General features: G+C 32.5%; 1 protein-coding gene and 1 pseudogene across 1 annotated transcript in view; both read left to right on the top strand.

Moving 5' to 3' along the window:
- LOC106323606 (60S ribosomal protein L18-2-like) overlaps positions 1-147 on the top strand; it is a 2,728-nt gene extending 2,581 nt beyond the window's left edge. Inside the window, exon 6 of the mRNA XM_013761701.1 lies at positions 76-147. Coding sequence (XP_013617155.1) covers positions 76-147 — 72 coding nt within the window. The remainder of the gene's footprint in view (positions 1-75) is intronic.
- A 10,074-nt stretch (positions 148-10,221) lies between these two features.
- On the top strand, positions 10,222-11,415 carry LOC106323607 (annotated as a pseudogene).
- The last annotated feature ends 1,247 nt before the right edge of the window (positions 11,416-12,662 follow it).

Consider the following 12,662-nt stretch of genomic DNA (forward strand, 5'->3'; position numbering starts at 1 on the left):
AGAGAGAGAGAGAGAGAGGATGCTTACTTCCCGTGAATGACTGTAACTCGAGAGATGCTTCTTGAAATGATTCAGGTATTCACTATCGTAATTGCACGATTTGCAATAACACTTGGCACCAGCCTGAACACCAGCAGCAGGTGGTGAGCTGCTTAGTAATTTTTTCCAGCACCACTGTTCACTAATGGAGAGAACCATATATTCTGGCTTAACTAAATAAGCCAGAAAAAGCTTGTATAGCGTCCGTTGCTGTAGCCGGACCAGATCCCAGGTGAATTTATCTCCCACCTGATCTGATATGATCATCATTGTAGCAGGAGGAGGATTCAGACGTCGCCATTTCACCAAATCCTCATACATGAAGTAGGATGTGCTCTCTGTTTCAGTTTTTTTTTTCTTTTAATTAGTCATATCCAAACTAATAAACATACTATTATATATATATAAAGTTCTAGAGATGGATAACCAACCGGATTTGGTATGTGCTACAGAGACTTCAGTGGATAAGAGCCCTTTCAGTATGTGATCAGGGGTTTGTGTTTGGTCGCCATAGGCAGTGATGGAGACAGGGCCAGAGTAGCCTTGTTCCTTGAACGCTGCTTCTAAACTCGATCGGACCTGACCAGCCTCATAACCCTCCGGAATCGGACAGTCCTTCATGTCCCACCACACCGCTATGTTAGCCGTCGCCTTCATTCTGTGAACACCTTTTTAACAAATCACACACACAACTCCTCCTTTGGTTCTAGGGCTTCCGTATATATACATCAAACTATGAAATCGGATAGTCCACCACCTTTTTGTAATATTTACTTTTTGTTATGACAAATCTTATTCTTAATTTGCGAAACGCATAAAAAAAATCGCCCTAATCAAAACTAAAATACAAACATTAATCAGCTGGATAAAAAAAATTCTTCTTAAATGGACAATTTTTTTTCTTTTTAACGACAAACATAGCTTCTTTATTGATTTGATGAAATATAATCCTCATGGAGGATTTGAGTTATGTTTACAGGAACATAATTAATAGAGGTGAAATTAGTAGTAGATCGATGAAATTGTTTAGCCAGAAAGTCTGCTGCTTTATTGTCTTCTCTTGGTATCCATCTGAATGAAGCATCTTCAAATCTCTCCTTCCAGCCTTGAATTTCTCGTATCCAATTGTGCATATGAAAGTTTCTCTTTGAGGTAGTCAGTAGTTCATGAACTTGTATATTATCCCCTTCAAACACTACTTTCCGGTGACCTTTACCCTATGTGTGTTGCATTGCCATTAGGAGTGCCTGTAGCTCTGTTTCTAAACTTCTGGATCCAAGTACTTCACGTTTACTTTGACCTCCACCGATGAATATGCCTTGATCAGTTCTAACTATCCATCCTGCCGTTGACATGTTAAGACGCCTACTTCCATCATAATTGATCTTCACATAACCTTGTATTGGTTTCTGCCATTGTGAGTATCGTCTTACCATTTCAGTTGGACTTACTCCACAGTTCTCTTTATTCTTATACAATACCAACGTAAATGGACAAATTTAGCTTTGAAAAAAAACTGGATAAAGATTTTGTGCTCCACGCCACCGCTTCTATCGCCTACCCAGAGGACCGGGCCTGGTCACACCTCTCTAAACAATACATGGTATACCTACGTTGCCTATTTTTACATATGATGCACGGTACACGTCAGCCGTCTCTTGTACGGAACACTTCAGAAACATCCCGAGAAAAGTTGTGTAACTTCAGAAACATCCCGAGAAAAGTTGTGTATGTACACGTCCCTTTCTCATTTTTTTGAAACACCAAAAGACACATTCCTTTCAAAATAAAATTTCTTAACAAAATTATATTTTATCTTTATTACTTTCTTTTGAATAGTGTAGATTGCTTCCTCTAAATTGACAGTGCATAATCTTCTTTAATCTTCTTGAAGAAGATTAGAAAGAAAAAAAGAGATTGCTACCTTATGAAATTTAATGGGTGGGTTTTAGTATTAATGTATAACATCATCAGCTACCGCTTTCAACGGTTTAATATTTCATTTTTGAATCGTTGCTTCTCAAAAGACACGACTCTTTCTCATTTTTTTTTGAAACCAAAAGACACAACCCTTTCAAAATAAAATTTCTTAAAAAATTTATATATTATCTTTGTTACATTCTTTTGCCATTGCTCTTACCCCCATTCAATTTTATGTCCTACAATCTACAAGTTTTCTGCATCACTTACGGTGGCTATAGCGGTTTCAATCGATATCTTTTTAGATGAAGTGAACAAAAAAAGCCAAAAAAGTTGTGAGTCATCGAAGTACACTTCCCAGTACATTTTGCACCCAATAGGAGAAAAAAGTATGAACCAATTAACAGCTTTTTGTTTTTGATCATATGTTTGTTGATAACCCAAGAGAGATATGATGGGATTAATGAGATCACCAACAGCATAAAAAAGCCATCGATAAAAACATGAGAAACATACGGTAGACTAAACGGTAGACGCTATAAAGAAGAAAAAAATCGATTCTTCATCAAAAGATGAACTTGATGATACACGAGAAACATCAATGAGAGATTATTCTTTTTTTTTTTGCAATAATCACGTGGAAAAGGTTTGGTGCCTGTTGGCTCTTACTTCGCCGTCAGAGAAGATGACGGTTTCTAATATTCTCCTCTCTACACGAGGAAGTCTATTTTTTAGTTTTTACTGGTTTAGATTAATACTAGTGTTACTCCCATGCTACTCATGGGTCAAAATAATTTTATTTAAAATTATTTATTAATACATAGTAATTTTATAATTATTAATCAGAATATATTATTATTTTAACGAAATACTATATAAAAAATATTTATGAATGGCTTGTGAGGTAGTTGTATTCAAACTAAAATGTTAGTCACGGTATAACAATATTTCTTGTATTTAGAAATTAAGATATATACCAACACATATAAATATAGTTTAAAGTACTATATTTGATTCATTCAGTTTCTTTGTATCTGTTTTATAAATAAATTTTCCATAATTCTTATTTTTGTTAAAGTAAAATCATTATAATTATGACAACATATTATTAAAAATTTATACCTATTTTTTTATTATTTGACACCTCATAGAGACCCAATAGCAAAAAACAATTATGAAAAATATACATATTTTGACGTTACAGAAAAACATTTGAAATTTTTTCTTCATCATTTTTCTCTAACATGTTCATCATCCTCTGAACTCTAAAAACCCTTATATATTTTTATGGTTACTCATTTTCTTCTTTTTTCATTTCTCTTTTGTTCCTTATTAATAGCTACAATATTTTTTTTTCAAATATGTTTTCTCCATTTGAAATAGGTAACAGAATTTTTCTAAAGATAAGTCACAAAAACAGATACTAAAACAATCTATCGAGAAAAATTAGAGAAATACTTCGTTACCTTCTTTGTTGTTAACTTTTTGCTTCCACTTTCGACCAATTTTTTTTTCCACTTCTTTTATAACTTCGAACACCAGACTCCAGAATATATTTAAGTGCCATTTTCAGTCTGAATATCTTAGTATGTCGCCTCTCGTACTACGCAACGTAAGCCGAGAATGGTGAAGTGAAACTGTGAGAATAAGGACACAAAGGAAATGCAGTAAAAATTTTGAGAAGTTCTTTACTATATTGATAACCAAAATATTTGAAACTATGAGAATATAGAGAAACCTGAAGAGTAATATGACGGAGCTTGACGACGATTCCAAATTATATAGAGAAGAAACAGTTTGAGAAAAAGGAAAAGTAAACCTGAACGTGAGATCAAAATTATGAGAAAAATTAGAAATTTAGGTAGTTTGAATTGCAGAAAAAGGGGATGAAACAATTTTTTTGCAGTTACTAAACATTAAAATCAAACCAACGTGATAGAAATTTGACTTTTTTGTATAATGATGAATTTTAACTTTTTAAAAAACAGTTTTGATTTTTTTTTAAGGTTTTGAAAAAAAAAATTACACATGTCAAATTTTGATTGCTCAAGTGACTTGTGATTTAGTATATAAAGGATTTACACGTGAATTATATATGTAAGTTTTACAAATATATATATAAGGCATATGTTCGTTAAAATAAATTCTTCTCTTACAATGGTTACTTTATTTTATGATTATTCTATATTGTTCTTAAAAGACATCTTCTATCGCGGAGAATTCTATGAAACATATATTTTGTACTCTATTTCCGTTACATAATATTTTGCACCCATCATTTTTTTTCTAAAATTAAGTTAATTTAATTTCGTATTTTTGGGTTATAATATGGGGGAACTCACTTTTAAGTTTTCTTATATCACCATTCTATATAGGATTTTTTAAATTGAATGTTTCTGAAAATAATATGTAAATATATGATTTCAGTAAAATTATTAATAATATATATATATATATAGCATAACTTATTACAACCAAAATCTTATATTATTTGGTTTATATGTACAAAGGGGTATATATATATATTAAATTATTAATCTATAATAAAACAATTGTATATAATAGTAAACCTGTCTTTTTTTAACCGTTGATATCATCATTTTTTCATAGAGAAAATAATTAATTAACATCCAACATTGGAGTTTGTTCCTAATCTATAATAATCTAATGGTCATGATTTCATTTCCTTAGTATGATATTATAGTTTCTCTTAATCAAAAGACATGTTTATTCTTTGAAGAGTTGCATATTTCCAAAAACTTAACTATTGAACCCTTTTATAATTGAAAAGTTGTATATTTTCATAAACTTAATCAGTGAAACCGTTGAAAAAAAAAAAAAAAATCAGTGAAACCTTTCATAATAGAAAATTAAAAAAAAAAATCATCCACTTGAGCAAGACATGTTTATTCATTAAAGAAGTATATTTTCAAAAATTAACCATTAAATCCTTTCATTAAACTCTTTCCTTGAACCTTTTCATAATAAAATAGGTGTATATTTTTTAGAAAGTTAACCATTCGACCATATCTTACTGAAACTTATAAAAAAATTATATATTGTCTCTTCATCCTATCTCTGTTTCTTTCTTTCTTGAATCTCTATATCTGATCACTCCTACATTATCGGGATATTCCTCAAGAACCATAAAAAATGTCCGGGGTATAAAAATTGAAACAACGTCCTATAATAATTGTATTCGTTTTAACACTGTCCGTGAACATTCTGTTGTTCATGCATGGCACTTAATTTTTTAAAACTTGTAGATGCAAGAACGTAACTGCAATAGTATGGATGATTAAGTGTAACTTTTCTAAAACCTCTAAATGTATCATTTGAGTTTGTGATAACATAGATCTCTTCTTTTCAAATACATTAACAGAAGTACTACTTGAAATAACAGAGTTATCATACTAGAAGGGTTGATCAAACTAAAACATACCGATAATAGAGAAGTCAAGTAAGATCAAACTAAAACATATGAGAAGAACGAAGACCAAGATAAAAATGGCCAAAAAAAAAAATTAATTTTCCAATATCAACAAAATTTTTGATTACAAAATTAAAGTATCAAAATAAAGAAATGAGACTATGATACTCTAAAATCAACTTTTTAAGTATGAGGATCATATCAATAATTATACCACAATATTTTAATTGATCATTTTATTTCGGTTTGAACAATTTATATATCAAACCATATCCATATACCGCAGTTTTTAAAAAATTATATCAATTCGGTAATATTCGGTACTACCAAATCCAAACCACTTTCTCTATTTTGGTTTGGTTTGATTTTAGTTGGTTCGGTTTTACCGGATTGAACATTCATATCACAATCATAAAAATTATGTAATGTTATATTTTAAATATAGTCAATATTTTATTTTGGTCTTTGTTTTCTGTAATATTGATTGGTATTCTAAAACAAAATATAAATAAATTATTTTAATTCAAATTGATACTTTTGTACTGATAATATATTTGGCATAACTTTTGTATGATTAAAATAGTTAACAAATATGTAATGTAAAATAAACAAAAATAAACATTTTTTGTTAAGTAAAAATAGATATAAACACATTTTATTAATATAGAATATTTTAAATTTTCAAAAAAAATTAATTGCTCAGCGCGAATGCGCGGGTTTGTTTCCTAGTTATTATAATATGATACCTACAACAATATCAGATAGAAAATTTCATAATGCTCATAATAAACTACCAAACACAAATGATTATAATATGAAAAGTATGGAATATAAATTGATATGTAGATTACAATGCATGGTTATTGGAAAATGGAAACGCATGCAACAACAACCAAATGAAATATTTGTTCCCTCGCCGAACACTTTGAAGTCTCATAATACTTGTATACATATTACCTCATACTTTAGTTACATTTTCCCACTATGGAACCTAGAATGCGAAATTATGCTTTATGATATTACAAAATGGAATGTTTGTCTAGTAATCCAAAAGACATTCAGCTAATTGTATAGATGTTATAGCATATATGTTTGTACAGTATTTTGAATGACTAGGAAAATATAGAAACTGATAGATCCATATATCCTGTAAAGCACACATATCAATAATTTACTTCTCTTTTGAACATGAAAATGTAATTTTAAGATCTCTATTTTACAGTGCATGAGTTTTAACCATTAGACCGATTCCTTATCGGTTATGTGTATTTTTTTTTCGTCATTTTCAGTATAACATAAATTTCTTCAAAATATTATTATACTTTTAGTAAAATCTCAAATTCATTATGTTTTTAGACGAAGCTTCTATAGATCACACTTTATTTATTTTGTGAAAATTTCTCTTATATGTCTGGTAATACAATTTTGTTTCTTGAATTACAATTCAAACTAATACTTAGACATTATCGTTGCCAGATTTAACTTTGCAATACGCAAAAGAATTTGGTATACAAATGGTTACTATATGCATATGCACTTTTTCAATTGCATTGTCATCTGTATTTCAGGAAGTGGATTATAAAGAACATTAATCCATGTTCTGATTGGCAAAAACTTGCACCAGTGGATTCCTATAACAACGTTTTGGCAGTATCCACAATTGCAATATGAAACTATGAAATCATAATTTGATTGGCCTTTGTTGGTTTTCTGATTCTTTAAGATTTAGATTTACAAGTTCATAAAATTAAAATTCATCCATAAATTCAAAAGTACAACAATACATAATTTCATAAGTACAACAATTACGGTCTTGGCGGGTAAAATCCATTTTGCGGTTTTGGCGGAAAAACTTAATTTTGCAGTTTTGACGGGAAAACTCGATTTTGCAGTTTTGGCGGAAAAACTCATTTTTGCGGTTTTGGCGGAAAACTAGATTTTCTGATTTTGGTAGAGAAACTCGATTTTTCGGTTTTGTCATGGGGTCCATAATGACCATATAAGAAAATTTTAATTTATAAGCCTACAATTACATATACAAGTTCATAAAATTATAATTCATCCATAAATTCATAAGTACAATAATACATAAGTTCATAAGTACAACAATTTCGGTTTTGGCGAGAAAAATCAATTTTGTGGTTTTGGCAGGAAAACTCGATTTTTCGGTTTTGGCGGAAAAATTGATTTTGCGTTTTGAAGAAAAACTCAATTTTGCGGTTCTGGCGGAAAAAACTCAATTTTCTGGTTTTGGCGAGAAAATTTGATATCAAAATTTAAGCGAAAAAATCGATTTTAGCGGAAAACCTTAAATTTTGAAACCCTAGGTTTTGTGATCATTGGACAGTCCACATCCATAAAGCCCAAAACCAACAAAGGCCATTTTTTTAATGGTCTTCCACATTTTGTCCAATAAAAACCAATGGAAAAAATGAGTTTGTCCATCCGTTTGTATACGGACATGGGCAACCGTTGGACGGCCCGCCCATCTGACACCTCTAATTGTATGAACTCCAGAGACCCTGATCACCTCGGAAATGGACTCCAACAACGATCCAATCAGCGTATTATTTCTACCTATATCTTCTTGGGTCTGAGATACAAACAAGGGAAAGTTTGGGAGATGTGACTGGTTTGAGAAATTGAGATGATTCAAGATTTTTTATGAAGGTGCAAAAGGAAACAAGACAAGATTGAAAAAAAAGTTCTTACCGACATCCCATTTGTTCAAAGCTGGCTTTGTCTCACTCTGCTAGTCTGCTTACCAAGTCTCGTTAACTTCTACTTGATCTAGCAAAAGATTTCAAAGACACACTTGGTCCTCTGTTTTCATCAGAGAAGTTGGAACCCACTAAAGGTAAATTTGTTGTGTTGATGATGATGGAAGAGACGACTTTTTAGCAGTTAGTGGGGACAATAGGACTCTTTGAAGAAGTTGAAGTAGTCAAATGAGAGAGTCCTTCGTCCATATAAAGCACCAAACATAATCGTTCCAAAAAATATGTATCACATTTGGCTGACTTTTTTTTTGGCTCTTCTTGCACTTAACTTCTTCAGATTGGTCGGACCAACACGCCCGGGTAAGTGAAGATGATGAGAAAAGAGATTTGATCTCAACCTCTTGTTGTTCCAATTCGCACTGTAGGAATTTTTTTTTGACATATTCGTAATAAGTGTACTTTGTTTAAATAAAAGAAGAATTTGGTAGGTACTTTTCATTGTCATTATTTCTTATAAGAGGTTTGTTTGTTTAATGATAGAAGAAGTCTTTTGGAATTGGTAAGATGTGCAAATATATTTTTCAATTTTGTTCGAGTCATGCAGAATTATATATGCTGTAGTCGTTGGCTCTTGCTTGACACTTGGGGATAAGATATTCACATCTTTGACCTTAAAAAAATATATAGTGCTTCTTCTCCCCTCCAGATGCAGAAAAGATGTCACAATCAAACCTTCTAAATAAACATTAATAGATAGATGCATCAACTTTCTTATCTCAAATCTTTGTTTCAGTACCAACTTGGAGAAACTAAGAAAAATCTTTGTTTCAGTACCAACTTGGAGAAGCTAAGAAAAAAGTCTCGAGCATGTAATTCTCATATCATCTTATTATTAACTCTAAGGTGCAAGACAATGAGACAAATGTAACAAGGCCAGACCTGACACAGTTTACTCATAATAAAAAAAATGTTCTCAAAAGATATGAGCATTAAGCATTTTGGTCGTTTGCTGACTTAGCTCGTCTAATGAACCAATAGCATAAACATAAAACATTTTGGTGGTTTGCTAAACATTTTCCATACAAATGTTGATCCAAACTAACTACACAGGTATTCCATTCCCTTTCAATAACACACAGTACAGTAAGGGATGTTCTCCTTTCTCCTTTCTAGCATACATATAAGCAAGAACCTCCAAGCTAGACTTGTCAGACAAAGATTCGATCTTATTCTCAGCATCAGACAGAGATTACAACTGGTTGCAAGTTGCAACACGCTTCATGAGTCGTATTACTCGCTAGTAAATCTGTTTTCATGTAATAACGCTTTCTCACCAGCTGCAAAGTGCCTCAAAGTGTAAAGTGAAGTCAAATAAGTGTGTGGGTTTTTGTGTCAATTTACAAGTAGTGGGGCTCTATTTTGAAATAACATAGAAATATAGGTGGGTTTTCTGAGTTTTCTTCCGAGACTTTTTCCGAATATAGGATCTTTTACATTTTCATGCATTTCCAATAAATTTGAGCAGTAAAGACAGAGCAGAGTTTGGTGAGTAGGGTTTTAAATATATCCTTTGATTCTTATCTTCTCTCCAAAAAAAAAGCGACTTAGGGTTCTTGAACAATGTCTCAGCTTTTCAGTCCAGTCTCCAAGAATCTATCTTCGCTCCCAGGCCCGACCCTGGGCTAAAGCCCATAAAACAAGGGCTTTAGGCGCCAAAAATTATACATATTTTGGGGGCGCCAAAGTTTGCTTAAAAGTTGCCCTCAGGCTAGTGGTTGTTAACTTGTCCTCATGAATAACAAGTCTGGTGTTCAAAACTGGCTTCTTATTCCATTTTTTTTTATAATAATAATTTTGTCTTTTTTGATGATAATACAACAAAATTTGATTTATTCATTAATACATATAGGAACGGTTAGTACTTAATCTAACAACTGCACATGTTATATTAAGTAGTGTGAGAATAAATAAATAATTTAATTAAACAAAACATAATTATTTATTTTTCTGTTTTAATAACAACTAACAAAAATTTATTTTCTTTACGTCTTTTTGTGTATTTCTTCCGATATTTGTTATTAGCTACAGAAACTATAACAATTAAAAACTCAAATGATCAATTCTTCATATTCCAAGTTTGTTTTTAATTGACATTCATCTGTATAGCTGCATATGTCATGTAAATTTTTTCTCTCTCTTTCTTTTATAGGTTTCTGTAGCTTTTTAAAAATGACATGACAAACATAAATTATTGTAATATTTTTACATTCGATGCTGATAAATGATTTTTCAAAAAATAAAATTAAAAATTCATGAAATATTTGTTCATATTTTCTTCATTTTAAAAAAAAATTAATTTTAATAATATATAATAACATTTTATTAATTATTTTAAAATATAGTAAAAATAATATATTTAAAGAGCATATTTTTTAAGTACGCTTTAGACGCCTGATAAGTCCGGACCGGCACTGTTCACTCCCAAGCCGGAGCCTCTGTTCCCGGCGGTCCAATTTCTCCACGGTGACAGCACCTTACCTCCTCCTCGGCAGCGACGTCGTCGGAGACTCTCCCTGCGGCGGTAAACTCGTTAACTTTAACCTCTACGATCCGTCGATCCCAAGACTCAAGATCAAGTAAAAATCGTAAACCAGACTCTACCAAAGGAGCTCCACGAATCTAAGTGGATAGGCTCATCAAGATGATGGTTAGATTCCATGAACAAGAATGGTTCCACTGTCCATCTCTCCAAAATCTTCAACCCCTCGAAGAAGAAGACAATATCTTTACCTCCACTAACCAGAGACAAGTTCGAACATCTTGTCAATGTCTCTGTCTCCTCACCTAACGATGAAGAAGAATGTGTCGTCGCCGTCAAGTTTTACGGCTCTCGAGTCAGCCTTTGTCGACTCGGAGTGGACTCGCGTCGACGTGCCTTGTCCGTCTTTCCACTCTTCTACTATCGTTTACTCGGAGAGAGACAAGAGATTCTACGTGAACAACTGCAACCCTGACTACACCGGTCCGACAGATTTCACACCAACATCGAATCCCGGTTTACTCACTCCGGTTAGTGGCTACAAGAGATTTCCCTTCTCTAACTTTCCAGAGGCATCATCCAATCCAAGGTTTCGATTTGCTTTTACAATGCCGAGACTAGCTAGAGAACTAGATCCTATGTAATTATGCATTGCTGTCAAACAAAATCACACTCATATTCGTTTATAACCACTAGACTATTTACTCTGTCGGTGAAATTTTAAAGGATTACACAAATCAAATAAAGAGACCATATAAACAAGTTAAATTGGGTCCTAATTTGTAAATTTAAGGAAATATTATTATAACTTTTAGGGGAAAAAATGTATTTAAGCCGGGCCTGCTTGGATCTAACCGGTTTATTTCGTTTTTGTAGACAGTATTGCACCAATTTAGCTATATACATTTTCTTACGTTTGAATAGTTTATGCTGTTGGGATAGTTTATGCTGTTGAGAGAAAAAGAGCTAATGATGATATGAGAATTGTAAATTTGTGATGTATGAATAGGGTGAGAAATGGTGATCATTCTTTCAAAGCCCACCACACCGTCTTGTCAGGGCATTGTTAGAGTTCGAGGACTTGTCATCTGTGGGGCCAAACATTTGAGCCCACTGTTAACAAATATGATAAAACTGATTGGGCTAAACGGACCCAGTTATAACTTATCGGATGATCTTAGTTACTTAGTTGCTTTGCAATATGAAGGGGATAATGTGCAGAGGATGAATGCGAACACATGGGACGTGTTTAATTAATAGAAAGAGACGGGACTGGCAAGAGAAGTATAGCCATAAGAAGCAGCTTTTAACAATGCTGAGGTTCACAGCAAAAGAAAGCTACCTTACACTTTTCTACCTTTTGTTTGTTTCAACAATTCTTCCAAACTTTAGATATTGACTTGACAATCACTGCAATGTATTGCGAACGTTTATTTTTACATTAAGTAATCGTTTATTACTATATATAGTCATAATGGTATATACTGTTGACTAAAATTATATATACATAAATGCGGAAAAGAGTGAGAAGGTGACTAAAATAATTAAACTGAATTGTGGTGTTTTCACAAATAATGGATACATTGCTTAAGCAAACATGGAAAATAATGCATATGCTAAAGAAAATAGAAATTCTTTTCATAATTCTTGACCAATATAAGTTCTCTATTTTTATAACAACAAGATATTTTGACCAATATATATTAAAAAAAAAAATCTTTTGACCAATATACTGTTGGGTATGGCCTAGCCCTCCCAAAAGGCCCGCAAGACAATTACCCAGACACATGATTACAACAAAGAAGATCGGCTCGTTGACTTGAAAGCCGGTGTTCGGCTCGGCTCCAGACTACTTTTAGTCGATGAGATGATTGACTGAACATCATCGGTTCGCCGACCTGACACAACGGCCCGATGAGTCAGCCCAATTACTCGAGGAGGCCCATCGAGACAAGACACGTTAGGTCAACGAGCGTTCACCTATAAAAGGAGGAGACAAGGCAACAAGGAGGGG

The sequence above is a fragment of the Brassica oleracea genome, chromosome C2 (assembly GCF_000695525.1).
Source record: "Brassica oleracea var. oleracea cultivar TO1000 chromosome C2, BOL, whole genome shotgun sequence".
Lineage (NCBI taxonomy): Eukaryota > Viridiplantae > Streptophyta > Magnoliopsida > Brassicales > Brassicaceae > Brassica > Brassica oleracea.